This window comes from Tiliqua scincoides, chromosome 4 (assembly GCF_035046505.1).
Source record: "Tiliqua scincoides isolate rTilSci1 chromosome 4, rTilSci1.hap2, whole genome shotgun sequence".
In the NCBI taxonomy this organism is placed as follows: Eukaryota; Metazoa; Chordata; class Lepidosauria; order Squamata; family Scincidae; genus Tiliqua; species Tiliqua scincoides.
Window position 1 is genome coordinate 223535354 of NC_089824.1, and position 18876 is coordinate 223554229.

At 48.9% G+C, this 18876-nt stretch overlaps 1 protein-coding gene across 1 annotated transcript in view; it reads right to left on the reverse strand.

Moving 5' to 3' along the window:
• CTNNBL1 (catenin beta like 1) overlaps positions 1 to 18876 on the reverse strand; it is a 122733-nt gene that overhangs the window by 36145 nt on the left and 67712 nt on the right. The window contains exon 11 of the mRNA XM_066624139.1: positions 14393 to 14574. Coding sequence (XP_066480236.1) covers positions 14393 to 14574 — 182 coding nt within the window. The remainder of the gene's footprint in view (positions 1 to 14392; positions 14575 to 18876) is intronic.

Here is an 18876-nt window from a genome sequence, read left to right on the forward strand (position 1 = left end):
AGCTGGAGAAGCTTCTAAGCAGCCTCAGCTCAGTGGCGAGAGTTTTGAGCAGCCACAGAAGCCATCAAGTCACATATTTTAATCCTTGTTTAATACAAAGCACCAGTAGTAAGCAGCTTAATATCATCCTTTCATTCTAACAGCACTATTTCAGGCTTTAAAGTCAGGTAGAGAGAATCCTCTTTGGAGGCTCCTCGTTCAGAGGTGCAGGTGGAGAACATAGGTGGGTGGTAGCATGCTAAAGCAGGGGAACAACAACAGGAACAGGGCGAAGAAGGCCAATTCCATGCTTGGGATCATTAGAAAAGGTATTGAGAACAAGACGGCTAATATTATAATGCCGTTGTACAAATCGATGGTAAGGCCACACCTGGAGTATTGCGTCCAGTTCTGGTCGCCGCATCTCATAAAGAATATTGTGAAAACGGAAGAGGTGCAGAAGAGAGCAACCAAAATGATTACTTGGTTGGGGCACCTCCCTTGTGAGGAAAGGCTACAGAGTTTGGGGCTTTTAAGTCTTGAAAAAAGACGCCTGAGGGGGAACATGATTGAGACATACAAAATTATGCAGGGGATGGATAGAATGGGTAGAGAGATGCTTTTTTCCCCTCTCACGTAACATCAGAACCAGGGAAAAGCCACTAAATCTGAGTGTTGGGAGAGTTACATCAGACAAAATAAAATGTTTCTTTATTTGTAATTAGTCTGTGGAATTCCTTGCCACATGAAGTAGTGATGGCATCTTGCCTAGACACTTTTGAGAGGGGATTGGACAAATTTCTGGAGGAAAAATTCATCACAGGTTACAAGTCGTTGTAGGTACGTGCAAGCTCCTGGTTTTAGAGGTGGGTTGCCTCCAATTGCCAGATGCAGGCGATGGCCCCACGACGCATGTTGCGTCTATTGTCTTGAGTGCTCTCTGAAGCATTTGGCAGGCCACTGTGAGATACAGGAAGCTGGACTAGATGGGCCTCTGGCCTGATCCAGTGGGGGTCTTCTTATGTTAGCCCCTGGGGGCTGGGGCTAAGAATAGGCCCTCAGTTTGGCTGTACTTGTCGTAAGAGGCGACTAAACAGCCACCGGGTAGATGGGACTCGTCAGCCTAGGAAGGCAGCTCATCTAAGAGAAGGAAACTCTGACCTCAAACCTCCACTGCCTTGTGGCTACATCCAGTTCTGGAAAAGGCTTCAGGAGTCAACCTCGAGGCAAAATCAGGAGCCGGAGTCCCTTAGGCAGTTCATGGCTGAACACAGTCACGTTCTGGCAACTCCTGCGACGCCGCTGGAACCAACCGTATTGGCTTCTGCCTTTCCATTGGACCATTCCAGCGGCGTGGAGAGGGGGGATTTGCTGCATGGGTAACAGCCTATCCTCCATACCTTCTTTACCCAGGCTTCGCGCACTGGAGAGGACACTCCAACTTCGCCATACGGCGTCGGCACAACACGGGAAGCAGCAGTTTACCGGTTATAAGTCTTTGCTCGATTGGCGTAGAGCATGACGCCAGGGGCTGCTTCCGACGGTGGGAGAGATCATTGCATCTCATTGGGCAGCTACCGCCCGCCTTAAGCTGGGCAGTCCCCAGCCAGTAAGGTGTTGCCTCGCCACGGTCCGTTAACCTCATGGGGTGCGTGGGGTTTAGGGTGAAAACCGACAAGCGGATCGACAACTCTGCACCATGCAACACAAAACAGAAAACTACTGCCCTAAAGCTGGGCACCTGGAACGTTAGGACAATGACACCTGGCTTCTCTGATGACCTGCAAGAAATAGACGACGCACGCAAAACAGCTGTCATCGACATGGAGCTGAGCAGACTGCAGATGGACATCGTCGCCCTTCAAGAGACTAGGCTGCCAGATTCCGGATCTGTCAAGGAGAGAAATTTCTCATTTTTCTGGCAGGGAAAACCACCAAACGAAACCAGGGAACATGGCGTTGGCTTTGCGGTCAGAAATACCCTGCTGAAATCCATCATCCCACCTACTGTGGGAAGTGAAAGAATTTTGTCCCTGCAGCTCCAGTCATCAGCAGGACCTATCACTCTCATCAGTGCTTATGCACCGACTCTGTCGTCTCCAGCAGAAGCCAAAGACAAATTCTATGATGACCTGGCCACCACTGTCAAGAAAATCCCTGTAAAAGAGCCATTGTTCATCCTCGGCGATTTCAATGCTAGAGTTGGTGCTGATAACAGTTCATGGCCCACTTGCTTAGGTCAGTTTGGCACTGGGAGGATGAACGAAAATGGCCAACGCCTGCTAGAGTTTTGCTGTCATCACGGTCTCTGTGTCAGCAACACATTCTTCAACACAAAGCCCCAACATAGAGTCTCTTGGAGACATCCAAGATCAAAGCACTGGCACCAGCTCGACCTGATCCTCACCAGACGCTCCAGCCTTCCCAGCATCAAGATCACACGCAGTTATCATGGTGCTGCCTGCGACACTGACCACTCCCTGGTGTGCAGCAGAGTGAAACTGCAAACAAAGCGACTGTATCACACGAAAAAGGAAGGAAGACCTCGCATTGATACCAGCAAGACCCGGGATCAGAGAAAAGTGGAGGAATTTGCACAAGCGCTTGAGGAATCTCTTCCAGGCCCGGCCGACGCAAACGCATCCAACAGATGGGAACATTTCAAGAATACCGTTTACAACACCGCCTTGTCCATATTCGGCAAGAAGACCAACAAGGCGGCAGACTGGTTTGAAGCCCACTCTGAGGAGTTGACACCAGTCATTGAGGAAAAGAGGAGAGCTCAAGCAGCATACAAGGCCTGTCCCAGTGAGCGCAACCTGCAGGTCCTCCGAGGTGCTCGCAGCAAAGTCCAACAGACTGCCAGGAGATGTGCTAACGACTACTGGCTCCAGCTCTGTTCCGAGATACAGATAGCAGCTGACACGGGCAACATCAAGGGGATGTATGATGGTATCAAGCAGGCCCTAGGTCCAACACAGAAGAAAATTGCCCCTCTGAAGTCTGCCACAGGCGAGGTCATCCAGGATCGGGCGCAGCAGATGGAACGCTGGGTGCAGCACTACTCTGAGCTATATTCCAGAGAAAATGTAGTCACCGAAGAAGCACTGAACAACATTGAGTGCCTGCCTGTGCTGGAAGAGCTTGACAGTGAACCAACCCTAGAAGAACTTCACGTGGCCCTGGACTCCCTTGCCTTTGGCAAGGCACCTGGAAAAGACAGCATCCCTGCTGAAGTCCTAAAATGCTGCAAAGAGATCATCGTCACTGAGCTGCATGAAATCCTCTGTCTCTGCTGGAGAGAAGGTGGAGTACCTCAAGACATGAGGGATGCAAACATCATCACGCTGTACAAGAACAAAGGTGACAGGGGTGACTGCAACAACTACCGCGGCATCTCTCTCCTTAGCGTTGTAGGAAAGCTGTTTGCCCGAGTTGTACTAAAGAGGCTCCAGGTACTTGCAGAGAGCGTCTATCCAGAATCGCAGTGTGGATTCCGAGCCAACAGGTCCACCACTGATATGGTATTCTCCCTTAGACAACTGCAGGAGAAATGCAGGGAACAACGACAGCCACTCTTTATAGCCTTCATAGATCTCACAAAGGCTTTCGACCTGGTCAGCAGAGACGGCCTCTTCAAGATTCTCCCCAAGATTGGATGTCCACCCAGGCTCCTCAGCATCATCAGATCTTTCCACAAGGACATGAAGGGCACTGTTGTCTTCGATGGCTCCACATCAGACCCTTTTGACATCCGAAGCGGAGTGAAGCAGGGCTGTGTTCTTGCACCAACCTTGTTTGGGATTTTCTTCGCTGTCCTGCTGAAGCAGGCCTTTGGAACTGCAACAGAAGGCATCTATCTCCGGACCAGATCAGACGGAAAGCTCTTCAACCTCTCCAGACTGAGAGCAAAATCCAAAGTCCAGCTGAAATGTCTGCGTGACTTCCTCTTTGCCGACGATGCAGCTGTCACTACCCACTCTGCCAAAGATCTCCAGCAGCTCATGGATCGTTTTAGCAAGGCCTGCCAAGATTTTGGACTGACAATCAGCCTGAAGAAAACACAGGTCATGGTTCAGGATGTGGACTCACCTCCCTGCATTACAATCTCTGAGCATGAACTGGAGGTTGTCCATGACTTTGTGTACCTTGGCTCAACGATCTCCGACACTCATTCTCTCGATACCGAGCTAAACAAGCGCATCGGTAAAGCAGCTACCACGTTTTCCAGACTCACAAAGAGAGTCTGGTCCAACAAGAAGCTGACGGAACATACCAAGATCCAGGTCTACAGAGCTTGCGTCCTGAGTACACTTCTGTACTGCAGCGAGTCATGGACTCTTCACTCACAACAGGAGAGGAAACTGAGCGCTTTCCACATGCGCTGCCTCCGACGCATCCTCGGCATCACCTGGCAGGACAAAGTTCCAAACAACACAGTCCTGGAACGTGCTGGAATCCCTAGCGTGTATTCACTGCTGAAACAGAGACGCCTGCGTTGGCTTGGTCATGTCGTGAGAATGGATGATGGCCGGATCCCAAAGGATCTCCTCTATGGAGAACTCGTGCAAGGAAAGCGCCCTACAGGCAGACCACAGCTGCGATACAAGGACATCTGCAAGAGGGATCTGAAGGCCTTAGGGATGGACCTCAACAAGTGGGAAACCCTGGCCTCTGAGCGGCCCGCTTGGAGGCAGGCTGTGCAGCATGGCCTTTCCCAGTTTGAAGAGACACTTTGCCAACAGTCTGAGGCTAAGAGGCAAAGAAGGAAGGCCCATAGTCAGGGAGACAGACCAGGGACAGACTGCACTTGCTCCCGGTGTGGAAGGGATTGTCACTCCCGGATTGGCCTTTTCAGCCACACTAGACGCTGTGCCAGAACCACCATTCAGAGCGCGATACCATAGTCTTTCGAGACTGAAGGTTGCCAATACAATACAAAAGTCTGTGGAATTCCTTGCCACATGAAGTAGTGATGGCATCTTGCCTAGACACTTTTGAGAGGGGATTGGACAAATTTCTGGAGGAAAAATTCATCACAGGTTACAAGTCGTTGTAGGTACGTGCAAGCTCCTGGTTTTAGAGGTGGGTTGCCTCCAATTGCCAGATGCAGGCGATGGCCCCACGACGCATGTTGCGTCTATTGTCTTGAGTGCTCTCTGAAGCATTTGGCAGGCCACTGTGAGATACAGGAAGCTGGACTAGATGGGCCTCTGGCCTGATCCAGTGGGGGTCTTCTTATGTTCACAGGATGAAGAGCCTCCTCCCTCACTGGTGAGTTTGGACACTAGTATAAGACTCTCAATTGCAAAGCAGGTTAGAGGTTATTTAAACAAATAGTGAAGAAAATACCAGGAGAAAGAGAGCTTGAAGCCTGGCCGACAGAGCCAAGACCACCAGGGTATGTTGAATACCAGGACTAAGATGTCCCCAAGGTTGGCACCAATGATTTTGGTAGGTCTTTTACCCAATGCCAACAGCCAAAACTTTAAGGCCTAGAAGTTTGAATTTTTTTTTTCAACATTCAGACACTGCAGAGTCACACTAAATAAATAAAATAAAAGGAATAGGTGGAATTCATTCCCATGGCTTGTATCAATTAGGCTGCAGAAGGGACAACCAATCAAGAGTGCTGAAACTAGAAGCCCAGACAGAAGACAGTCTCTTGTGTAGTGTGAATAACTTCAGAAACAATTATTCAGGATACCTCAAGCCATCGATGCCCAGACACCAAGGGTCTTGCTGGTTGCGTGACCCTGAGAAGAGCTCTGCTGGATCAGGCCAAGGGCCCATCTAGTCCAGCTTCCCATATCTCACAGTGGCCCACCAGATGCCCCTGGGAGCACAAAGGTACCTGCATCCCTGCATTCAGAGATTTTAGACTACCTCTAAAATCAGGCCATTAGAGCAGTTCTGGCAAGGTAAATGATGGGTATTAAAATGCACACACTCTTCCATCACTAGAACGGCTGGCCAGGCTCCGGGGAAGTCTGTTCAACATCTCAATTAACGGGAATTGCCAGAATCTCAATAACTCACCTGCCCAGTGATGCAAAACAAAGAAAATTGGACTCACTTCAAAAATCCACTATTTTAAGTCTATATCAAACAAGTGCCTTGCCTGCCCCCACTGCCAACCCTTTCCCCCATTTGTTGGAAGCACAAAGCAAGAGACAGGCAGTGCCTGGAAAACGAGTAAGTCCATTCTCTCTCCCCACCCCGCATGTCCAACCTTCTCTTTTAAAGTATTAAAGTGTTGGGCTATTTTATGGCGTGGTGATTCTCCAGGACCACGTTAACAGCCACTGCAGAAGTAGCACAACTGATACGATGCAGCACAAGAGGTCTCACTGCACTGGAAGTAACCCCACTCCAGGGACTTTCTTCCCTGATCCCAGCACTGCCCATTGCAGGGCCATGAAAAAGATACATGCTTTTTCATGAGGCCAATTCCCAAGTACCAGTTCCCACAGGATCCCCGGGCCCTGTGCAATCCTGAGCTTTACAGGAGCCAGTGGAACGGAAAGGTACAGCTCTGCAACCATCCAGGGTCACCGCTGCAGACAATCAGACTGGGCCATCAGGAACTAGGCAGCCTTCCAAAGCCAGCTGAGCAGGGATCAATGAGGGGGAAGCAGGACATTTCAGAGAGCAAATTCAGAAATGAGGACTGCATTTTGTGCATAGTCACAATCAGACACCCAACCAACACCAGATTCCAAAATGCAGATATATACGAACAGGTTCGGATTGAGAATCAGCTGTTTCAGGAAAGCCATCCCAGCTGTAGTCAGGTTCTTGGAACACCAATCAATGGCATCCAGACAGGGGGTCCAGCTCAGCTTTATTGTTACTTTTATGCTCCTTCCAAGTCCAAGGAATGAGAAGGCAGGGCCCTGCCCTGCGGGGCTTGCAATATAGAACTGACTGCAGTGAAACAGTAGAGGAACAGGAGGGAGTGGAGGCAGGACCAGGTAGATGGTTCAGTTATCCAGCATAAGGACTCAACACTACTCAGCAGTCATCTTTCCTGGGAACATCTTTGCACCAAAGGAGAGAAAACTGGTATTCAACCCCTACCCCGCAAATTCTGAGCTCAAAGTCAGGCACAGTCATGAGAGCTTGATACACATGCATGGGCTTGGCAAAAGCCAGATCTGACACCTAGAAGCTGCTTGAACATTCCATGTAAAGCACGAACTGCAAGTCTGAAAACTCAGATTATCAGAGAAGAAACTTGCAACATAAGCATTTCAGTGGAACATTTTCCTCCCCAAAACTTTTCAGCTCCAACGCAAAACACTTATTTCACTTGCTGCCATGAACAACAACCACTGAGCCTTGCAAAGAAACACTCAGGAGCAGAGCCTCCTCACCCGAAAGTGCAGCCCACCTCCAGAACAGAACTTGGAACCAGAGTGGAAAGAAACCCGGGGGTCACCCACCCAATCCTCATCAGCATGAAGGGGAGGCATCTACCCATGCCAACTCTGACTGCTCCCCAGCATCTAGTCTATGCAATGCAAAGGACACCCGCAGTGGGAGCGAATGGACACCTCTAAAACAGTGCCCAGGAAGCACAGCAGTGCCCAGAGGCTCCAGGTAAGCCAGACAGCCAAGGGGATGCCAACCCACACATATGACTGTTCACATGACCAATGATCATCCTCAGAAACGCTACTTGTTCCACACTAAGAGCCAACTAGATAGGCAGAGCCATGGCGTCTCAATGCATGGATGGTGCATTGTGGTGGTGTCAAGAGGAGGGGTCTGGATTTGCTAGGCACTGGAGAATATTTTGAGACCAGTCAAGCCCAAGACAAGCCATGAGTTGCGTTCCCCCAAATTCAAAATGGAAGTAGGCTGCTGGTGCTTAACATAAAAAGGATCAAAGCAGCTTTTTTATTTTGGGGAAAGCTGACAGGAGAGGAGCAGCATCTGGTTCTGGTCAAACCATCTCTAAGGGATGATGGTGCAAATGTTCCAGATCATCCCAAACGGGACAGAACAGATTCTGGAAGGGGCATTTGGCAGAACATGACAGCCAGTCACAGAGAGTACACAGTTGCGGGGGAGGCACTCACAGGTGTTTACAGAGACAAAATGGGGTGAGGCTGGAGTGCTTGGCAGCAAAGGAGGACACAGTGAGAGCAAGGGAATCTGGTGGAATGGCGAGTGGGATACAGGGATCCCTGAACTAAAACTACAAAAAGGGAAGGGCATGGTTAGGATGGTGCAGCTTGTGATGTCAAAGAGGGTATAGAATCTAAGCAGAACATTTAGGAGGATCAAACACCTCTACAGCATAATCGTGGGGGGGGGGGAGGCAATACCAGACCCCAAAAGTAACTTAGGACTGATGACATACAATTGCCCTCCTGATCAAAATGTAGAGAGTGATTTTGATCCTGCCAGACCCAAGCAAGAACCCTCCAGGAAGCTGACCCCCAGAGGGCCTCAAGATCCAAGCACAGGCCAACTGATGCCACCGTCTCAGACAGAAAGCAGCACTAACTCAGGAGTAGGAGCCAAAGATCAATCCTGCTTCAGAACTCCTGACTACTCTCAGGGACCCATGAACAGCTGTGGGGCTGATGGGGGCCAATGTCCAGAGCAGGTGAAGGAGGAATTGCCTCCAGTGGGTCTACTAAGAGAGTAGCTGCTGGGGTCAAAGGAGCTTCAGGAAGGAGAGGAACTGCCTGGCTCTATATAAACAATATTGTATTCAAATAGGAACCCCAGAATGTGTAACCAGACCTTGCTGGATGCATACAACTCTCCCAGTGTGGGCTATGGACATCGACAAAGGAGGTATCCCAGGAAGGGAGAGAGATACAGGGGGTACTCAAGTTACTTTTACATATGCAGGGTCAATCCACATTCAGGTTGCTGCAGAGAGACCACATTCCTAGATATCCTGAATGGTGGCACCTTAGAAAAGTTGCTCATGGAACTGAGCAGTGAGGAGCTAAGCCTGGCCTTGACACCATCTGATGCCCAGGATTGGGTAAAAGACCTTAGCGAACAGTGACTATCGACTTATGTATTCCTGGATTTATATCCCACTTTCCACTGTGGCTTACAAAATACAAAAACAAGAACCACATGGAAGCAAGCATTCAAGCCTTTGCCTTTGACTCACCACTCAAGACAGCCTTGACAGGTTTCCTTGTTTTGACACCTCGTCATAAGAACATCAGAACAATCCTACTGGATCAGGCCACAGGCCTATCTAGTCCAGCTTCCTGTATCTCACAGCAGCCCCACCAAATGCCCCAGGGAGCACACCTGATAACAAGAGACCTGCATCCTGGTGCCCTCCCTTGCATCTGGCATTCTGACATAACCCATTTCTAAAATCAGGAGGTTGCGCATACACATCATGGCTTGTAACCGGTAAGGGATTTTTCCAATCCCCTTTTAAAGGCATCCAGGCCAGATGCTGTCATCGCATCTTGCAGCAAGGAGTTCCACAGACCACCCACACACTGAGTAAAGAAATATTTTCTTCTGTCTGTACTAACCCTCCCAACACTCAATTTTAGTGGATGTCCCCTGGTTCTGGTGTTATGCGAGAGTGTAAAGAGCATCTCTCTATCCACTCTGTCCATCCCCTGCATAATTTTGTATGTCTGAATCATGTCCCCCCTTAGGCGCCTCTTTTCCAGGCTGAAGAGGCCCATCGATTTGTACAACGGCATTATAATATTAGCCGTTTTGTTCTCAATACCTTTTCTAATGATCCCAAGCATAGAATTGGCCTTCTTCACTGCTGCCCCACACTGGGTCGACACTTTCATCAACCTGTCCACCACCACCCCAAGATCTCTCTCCTGATCTGTCACAGACAGCTCAGAACCCATCAGCCTATATCTAAAGTTTTGATTTTTTGCCCCAATGTGCATGACTTTACACTTACTGACATTGAAGCGCATCTGCCATTTTGCTACCCATTCTGCCAGTCTGGAGAGATCCTTCTGGAGCTCCTCACAATCACTTCTGGTCTTTACCACTCGGAAAAGTTTGGTGTCGTCTGCAAACTTAGCCACTTCACTGCTCAATCCTGTCTCCAGGTCATTTATGAAGAGGTTGAAAAGCACCGGTCCCAGGACAGATTCTTGGGGGACACCGCTTTTCACCTCTCTCCATTTTGAAAACTGCCCATTGACACCCACTCTCTGTTTCCTGGTCTTCAACCAGGTCTCAATCCAGGAGAGGACCTGCCCTCTAATTCACTGACTGTGTTTTTTCAGTAACCTTTGGTGAGGGACGGTGTCAAACGCCTTCTGAAAGTCCAGATATATAATGTCCACGGGTTCTCCACAGGCCTCTCTTCATTCAAGTCATTTCTCTGACACAGAGCTCCTGCTGGGAGCTCCTACAGCCCCAAAGACTCTTCCCACAGCTGCCTTCTCAGAACTTTCTGGTCAAGGGCCAGTGCCTTCATGCCATCACATTCCTAATGCTGCAGGGTGAAAGCAAATGTTCTCTGCTGTCAGCTCCCTGATGGCACATTCTTCAGTGAGGAACAAGGGCTGGCCAAGTGTTTCCCCTCGCTCAGGGCCCAATCCTATCCCATTTTCCAGTCCTGGTGCAACTGTGCCAATGGGGACTGTAATGCATCCTGCACTGGAGGGACAGCGACAGAAGCCTCCTCAAGGTAAGGGGCTGCACTGCAGTTGCACCAGTACTGGAAAGTTGGATGGGATGGGCCCTTAGCCACCTAATGGGCAGGAGGTCTGGTCTAGAGGGTAGAGCCTCCATTTGCCTGAAGATAACATCCACAAGGTCGCCAGTTTCAGGCCACCGGCACCGTGCGACCTTGAAGCAGCAGACAAGCTGAAGCCGAGCTATTCCATCTGCTCTGAGTGTGGGAGGATGGAGGCCAGAATGTGAAACCAGATCGGAGTGAAACATCTGGACTGTTGTGGTTCTTGAAAGATAGAACCTTCTTTCAATTCTAAAAATCCCTACGGGGATTTAAATAGCCTGCCTATGTAAACCGCCTTGAATGAAGTCTTGAATAAAGACCAAGAAAGGCGGTATATAAATACCTGTATTATGATTATGATTATGATTAATGTCATCTTTCCTAAAGCAAACCTCTGAACTATCAACATGGAGAAAGAGAGACATCCCTGTCATCTTATACTGCTTCTCAGTGGCTGGAGAAGATGCATTGTGCCTGACTGGTGCTCTGCTGCTTCCCTCCTAGCCCATCCTCAACCACTCCCCCTGCAATCTCTCTGCCTTCTCCACCTAATGGGCTCTGAGGTCTGTCTCTCCACTTGCTGTGTGGTGTACCTTATGCGTGTTTCACCTGCATCCCAAAGGGAAAAATGTGAAAAGATTTTTCCTCTGGTAATTCCTCTGTTTGGTCAGCTGGATATGCCCAGGACACTGGCACAACTAAGAGTGCTGGTCTTTGGCCAAAGTTCAGTCAGTTAGCTTCAAATCCAGCCCACCCCCTTCCCCCCGGTCAGTTTTGCCTGACCACCACCCAGGACTGTTGGGAGGCTGTAGTGCGATGATCTCGTCCATTGTAGGGAGAAATTTCAGCTCTAACGTGGGGGAGGAGCCACCCTGGTTCACCTTATTCTGCTGCTGCCTCCTTCCTAGCAGCGGCTGCCAAACATTCATTTTTAAATCTGCCATTCCCACTTGAAGAAAGTGGCATCACTACACAAAGCAATTCGGGGCAGGGGGAAGGCAGTGGCTGGAGCTGGTAAGGCATATTTAGCACAAAGAAAGATATCCCCCCCCCCCATTTCATCACCTGCAAATGAGGCAATGAAATGGGATGGGATAACGGGCGTGTGCTTTGGACCCAGGCCTAGGATGGCACAAGAGCATTTCTGGAGCAACGGGGCTCCCAAGACTGAATCAGGCTGTGGCCAGTCAGGAGAGACCAGCTGAGCTAAAGGCACCAAACAGCCTCTCAGGATCAGGCAGGCCGCTGTGCTCAGGCTCCACAGCAGTTTCTGTTCATACCTGGGGCATTCTGTTTGGATTTTCTTTTAAACATCCAGTAGTATTATCCATTATGCTAGTTACTAGTGAGGAGCTTTTATTCCAAACAATGGCAAAGTACTAATTCAGCCCATGAGCAAGTTTGGCATTTAATGCCAGCACCTCCACAGGAGAGGAGAACCCTGGTGAACTGAGCAGGAAGTCAGGTAGGTGGGAATTTGGGGTTCTCTGCAAACCACAGTATCTGCTAGGGCAGTGCTTCTCAAACTGTGGGTCGGGACACACTAAGTGGGTCGCGAGCCAATTTCAGGTGAGTCCCCATTCATTTCAATATTTTTTTAAACACATTAGACTTGATGCTACCATGGTATGTGACTGCATTTGGAGAAACGTGACAGATCTGTACTAGGCTACCATGTTTATGTTTTTTACTCCTGGATATGTGTGGGTAGGATTACAGCCCAGGATTGTTAAAAATTTCCCTGCTTGATGATGTCACTTCTGGTCATGACATCACTTCTGGTGGGTCCCGACAGATTCTCATTCTAAAAAGTGGGTCCCGGTGCTAAAAGTGTGAGAACCACTACGCTAGGGAGTTGGTGGTAGAAAGAAACTGGGAGACGGAATGGCAGCCCCAAGTTGCTGCTTCCTGAAATGCCGGATGTTCACACTGCACATCAGTGCTTGAAAAAACACTGCTACAGAGAACGACATTTGCAGCCAGCTCATTACTCTTTTCAAAAGGATTTGGCAGGCCAAAAGGATCGAACAGGCCTTGCTGAGGGAGAGTCAACATGGCTTCTGTAAGGGTAAGTCTTGCCTCACGAACCTTATAGAATTCTTTGAAAAGGTCAACAGGCATGTGGATGTGGGAGAACCCGTGGACATTATATATCTGGACTTTCAGAAGGCGTTTGACACGGTCCCTCACCAAAGACTACTGAAAAAACTCCACAGTCAGGGAATTAGAGGACAGGTCCTCTCGTGGATTGAGAACTGGTTGGAGGCCAGGAAGCAGAGAGTGGGTGTCAATGGGCAATTTTCACAATGGAGAGAGGTGAAAAGCGGTGTGCCCCAAGGATCTGTCCTGGGACCTGTCCTGGGAGCTTTTCAACCTCTTCATAAATGACCTGGAGACAGGGTTGAGCAGTGAAGTGGCTAAGTTTGCAGACGACACCAAACTTTTCCGAGTGGTGAAGACCAGAAGTGATTGTGAGGAGCTCCAGAAGGATCTCTCCAGACTGGCAGAATGGGCAGCAAAATGGCAGATGCACTTCAATGTCAGTAAGTGTAAAGTCATGCACATTGGGGCAAAAAATCAAAACTTTAGATATAGGCTGATGGGTTCTGAGCTGTCTGTGACAGATCAGGAGAGAGATCTTGGGGTGGTGGTGGACAGGTCGATGAAAGTGTCGACCCAATGTGTGGCGGCAGTGAAGAAGGCCAATTCTATGCTTGGGATCATTAGGAAGGGTATTGAGAACAAAACGGCTAGTATTATAATGCCGTTGTACAAATCTATGGTAAGGCCACACCTGGAGTATTGTGTCCAGTTCTGGTCGCCGCATCTCAAAAAAGACATAGTGGAAATGGAAAAGGTGCAAAAGAGAGCGACAAAGATGATTACGGGGCTGGGGCACCTTCCTTATGAGGAAAGGCTACGGCGTTTGGGCCTCTTCAGCCTAGAAAAGAGACGCCTGAGGGGGGACATGATTGAGACATACAAAATTATGCAGGGGATGGACAGAGTGGATAGGGAGATGCTCTTTACACTCTCACATAATACCAGAACCAGGGGACATCCACTCAAATTGAGTGTTGGGCGGGTTAGGACAGACAAAAGAAAATATTTCTTTACTCAGCGTGTGGTCGGTCTGTGGAACTCCTTGCCACAGGATGTGGTGCTGGCGTCTAGCCTAGACGCCTTTAAAAGGGGATTGGACAAGTTTCTGGAGGAAAAATCCATTATGGGGTACAAGCCATGATGTGTATGTGCAACCTCCTGATTTTAGAAATGGGTTATGTCAGAATGCCAGATGCAAGGGAGGGCACCAGGATGAGGTCTCTTGTGATCTGGTGTGCTCCCTGGGGCATTTGGTGGGCCACTGGCTGTGAGATACAGGAAGCTGGACTAGATGGGCCTATGTCCTGATCCAGTGGGGCTGTTCTTATGTTCTTATGGCATCAAAGAGGCAGCTTCAAACGACAGACTCACATCCACATATGCAAGAGCTAATTAACTACCATGCAGTCACCCAGTCACAACAAGTGGCTAGGAAGGAGCTCCGTACCACCAGGTAGCTGGGCAGGGCCAGCCTGGGTGTGCTTGCTGAGCTCTTGGTCTGGGAAACATTCACAATGCCTGGGGGGGGGGGGAAACCAGGCCATTCCTTTCTAGGGCTCTGCCCTCCAGAAGAGGGAGTGGTCTCCAACTCATCCCTACCTTCATGCTCCTTCTCCGAGGTGCCAACCTTCTTTATTTTCTTGGGTGACTTCATGAAGAGTGGGAAGATGGTCCTGAGGCCAAGAATGTCAACAAACTTGTGGCAGTTGTCTGCTCCCTCGGGGCCAATCATTGCGTGATCCAGTACTTTCAGCGCACTGCTCCTGGAGATTTTCTTCTCTCTGGAAAAAGAAAGAGTGTGAGTGCCCCAAAGCAGGCCACATGCACAATCCAGCAGGACCTTTCCTATGCAATCCCAACTGAAACAAACTGTAGCTGAAAGGGAGCCATTGGAAAGGTAGAACAGAGCGGTCTGAGTGACATCACTGAACAGAGGTCTCATGCAGCAGGACTGGGCAAGACCTCGCAGAGCCACCCACCAGTCACAAGAGATGAGAATGGGTTGGAGGTTCCACGGAAGGTGGCTTCTTGCCTTCAAAGGCCATGCCGTTCCAGCAGTGCTCTTACTGCTGGTTTGTATCCAATGTTTTCAAGTGCAGTATTGCCATGTGTGCGCACACATATGGGTGCTTACACATGAATAAAACAAGCAGCCGGCAAAGCTGGCACCCCACACACCAGTTTTGGCTTGCAAATGCAGAACATCAGCTAGCAAAGGAGGTCACCCAGGATTTTCTGCTTTTTCCTTGGCTGCTGCCAGCAGCAGGTGCAGCAATGAACAAAGCAGCCCCCTTCTGAAATGCTGCTGCAAAATGCCACTGCAGACCCATGTTTGTAATTCATGCCAACAAAAGGAGCGCAAGGAACAGGCATTTGATGGGCAACACAGCTCCATTCAGCAAAACACAACTCCCAATTTGTTCAGGGGAGGTGGGGAGCCTCATTTCGAGACAAAAATATTCTGAAACTTGAATGGAGAGAACAGCGTCTGGGATGCCTGAACTGGAATGTGAACAGGAAAAGAAGAATGAACACAGCCTGGCAGACCCTTCTGAGTCCACACTGATCCCTCTCAAAACAAGAGGGAGTTAAAGGCCAGCAGAGCCTCGTGCTGAGCCCAGCAGTGCAGGATCAATTCCCTGACCTGACTCCGGGAAAGGAGCATGATGAGGATGGGCTGTCAAAGGCAGGAACAACACAGAGACACCCGGCTCCTAGCCTGTGGAAAACACAAGGCCTCGAGGCAGCAGACTCAACACCTACACGGCAGCAGCTGACCATGCAACCTCTTCTTTCCTGCAACCTCACCCTGCATGGGACAACCTACTCCATGCCCTACGCTGAGTACTGAGTGCTTCACAGCCAACAGTAGCCAAGGACATGAAGTTCCGAGACTGTGCCATGATGTCAAAACACCAAGGATGCAGCTGTCACACCAGGGCGGTCAACCTCTCAACTTTAGGGCTTAAAGAAGGAATTTCAGCTGGTCATTTCACATACAACACGCTGCACCTGCTGAAATTCTATAGAATTATTAAAGATCCAGGAACCCTAAAGTTGAAAGGATAGCCTCTTGCCGCTGCCCCCCGCCCCCCCCCCACGCAGCTGGGGCACAGCAGGTGAGCCTGCGAGCGCTCCGCACGCCTCAGGCCTCTGGAGTTGCATTCTCCCCAATCACATAGGGGGCATGGGACTGGGACCTCCTTGCCGGCTGGACCTCTCCCTCATGCAGCCATCATCTTGGGGCTAGTGCACCTGGCATGTGAAGAATCCAGCCCCCCCCCCCCCAGACAGGTAAGGGTCTCAGAGGTAGGCTCGTGGCCGCAGCAGAAGCTGTAGAGCCACTTGAGCCGCCTCCCCACACGCACAGAGTGATGGGAGGAGGAGGAGAGCCCGCCTCTGCGCAGCTGCCAGCCGCCATCTTCTGTGTGTTCAGCAGGAAGTGGGGACCAAGTCGGGAGCAAGCTGTTCTTTGCCGGCAACCACCCCACATTTCTCATCACGTCCAGTTCCACTCCAGGTAGAGATCCTCTCAGCCATCTCCCAAAAAAAGTATTCATGCACAGAGTGGGATTTCTAAATGAGAGGAGCCACCACAATTACCATCATGCATTAGTGGCTTGAGAACTTTACCAGGGAGGTAATCACTGTTCAGGCCAATCAATCTATATCTGCAGTTCTACCTGCAGGAACAGGGATCAGGTCAAACTTTATACAATTAAAGCAAACAAAACAATAAATGGTTTATAAGTTAAAATAGAACTTAAATATAAATTTCAGAGTACACTCTGCTTCCACCCAATAGTTCCTGCATGCCAGAGAATCATTTTCCGCCCAAGCTCTCCTTTTCACCACTCAGTTCTGTTCCCTCCAGCAGCATCAGTCAACAGAGCATTCAACAATTATCCATACTGGACATTTCAGAAGAAATCATGAACCCGATAAAATTCCTGACACATTAATTCTCCACCGTTCTGCAAGCCTAGAGGCCAGACTGATACTCCCTCCTTACACTATTATGATCCTTTAGTGCAACACCATTAATTAATGCCCAACCATATCACTAACTGTATTAAGAGCCCAGTCTAAACGGGCTCCCTGTGGTTCTGGTGGTTACCTTTTGGGAGCGGAGCAGAGAGAGCGAAAAGAAGGGTGCAATGAGCTGAGTAATTTACTTAACACAGACGCCCTTCCTCTCTCCTGCCTTTATCATTTCCAACACTCCTTCACCTTCCAAATTAAAATAATAGAAGGTTAAAAAATAAAGTTCAGGTTTTGGCTGGAAAACTTAAGGACTGTTTGCAAGGGAAATAATTGTATATTGATCAGCATTTAAGCAGGTTGCAGAGGTCTGATCTTTGGAATATTCATTGGGTTCAAGTTCAGGCTTTTAGAGATCAATAGTTGTTTGACTGGACTGTCTTGGTTTGATTTTATTTGAAATATTTATTCTACTGGAGGGCAAGCAGTTTATCTAAGTCTCATCTTGCCTTACTGAAGTATCTCTTAGCAAATTCAAATACCAGTGCCTGAGAGCCTCACCAAATGAGGGCTGATCAGGACCTTAGCAAGGTCAGGAACAACCACAGTGAGATGACTTGTCCATTGTCCCACAGACATCTTCTGGGAGCCTACTCTCCAACATACCTGTGTAATCCATCAGGCTAGAAGTAGCCTGCCAGTCATTTATGATAAAACACTCAGGAGAAATAAACCTCAGCTCTGTTTTTCTGAAGGATGTGGTTTGAATCACATTCCAAAAAGACAATGGGAAGCCTCTGCAGACCCTACATGGCTTAGATTCCCATGGATTGGCAACCAGTACCTGCGTCTCAGTAAGGCTTTAGACAAGGTTCCCATGACATCCTGGTGGCGGACAAACTTGTGGACCAAGTGCTGGGATGTGGACTGGATTAAGATACATGGCTAGATGGCTGCGGCACACACCCACAGACTGCTCATCAACACCTCCTCACCTACCTGGAGGGAAGCCTAGATTCTCCAGGCTTTGACTTGGGCCTAGTGTTGTTCAATACCTTTATAAATTACTTGGATTAGAGTAGAGGAAATGCTCCTCAAATCTCCAGACAACACCAAACTGGAAGAGGCAGCGCATACCCTAGAGCAGTGGTTTCTAAACTTTTTAACACCAGCACTCACTTTTCAAAACACTCTGTCAGGACCAACCTAGGTTTATCAGACTTTTTTTTTATTATAAAAAAGGAGATCTAGAAATAATTTCATTTATTTATAAGTAATAATAACCAGAAAGACCCACAAACATTTATTTCCCCCTATTTACACATGCTTGTACAATGCAGGAGCTCAGTTCCTTGCAAGGTAGTTAGCAGCTACAGTATCTGATTTTTGAAAAGCTTTAGGGTTTGAGGCAATTGGCTGATCTTTCCAACATACTTTGGCAACCTACCAAAAATCAGGTGATGACCCCCACCAGTGGTTCCTGACCCACAGTTTGGGAACCACTGCCCTAGAGAACAGGGAGTTAAGAACTTCCCAACAGCACATTCAGCAGTGGAATGGTTGGTAGTAGAATGGCCAAGCAGTGGAATGGTTGGTGAAAGATAGTGCACCCTCCACTGACAGGTCTTTAAGCAGAAGTCATTAGTCAAAGATTTTGTGGTTGTGAATTGCCTGCACTGGCAGGGGGCTGGACTTGATTATCTTGCATGTGTCAGCAGAGCTATGGAAAAAGCCAGCTCATTCACAGCACAGCTGAGTTACACAAAGCATTTCTGTATACTGCAAAATAAAACAGGGAGACATACAAAAAGGAAACTAGTGAGAAGTCTAGTCTGGCACAAAGCAGGAGAGAGCAAGACATTAGACCAAGAACTACAAAGATTAACTGCTTCCCCTGCTAGTGGGGATGAATACCATGAACATGGTTATTGAACAGTTCTAGCTCATGCGCTGTCACTCTTCCAAAAGCAAGACCCTTCCAACTCTACAATTCTATGCCCACCATAGTTCTAAAGAGTTACGGTTAGACGACTTCCATAGGGTGGCCCTGAAGGATGCTAAGAGGCGAGAATGACAGTGGCTGGGCTCTGGTGGCACCCAAG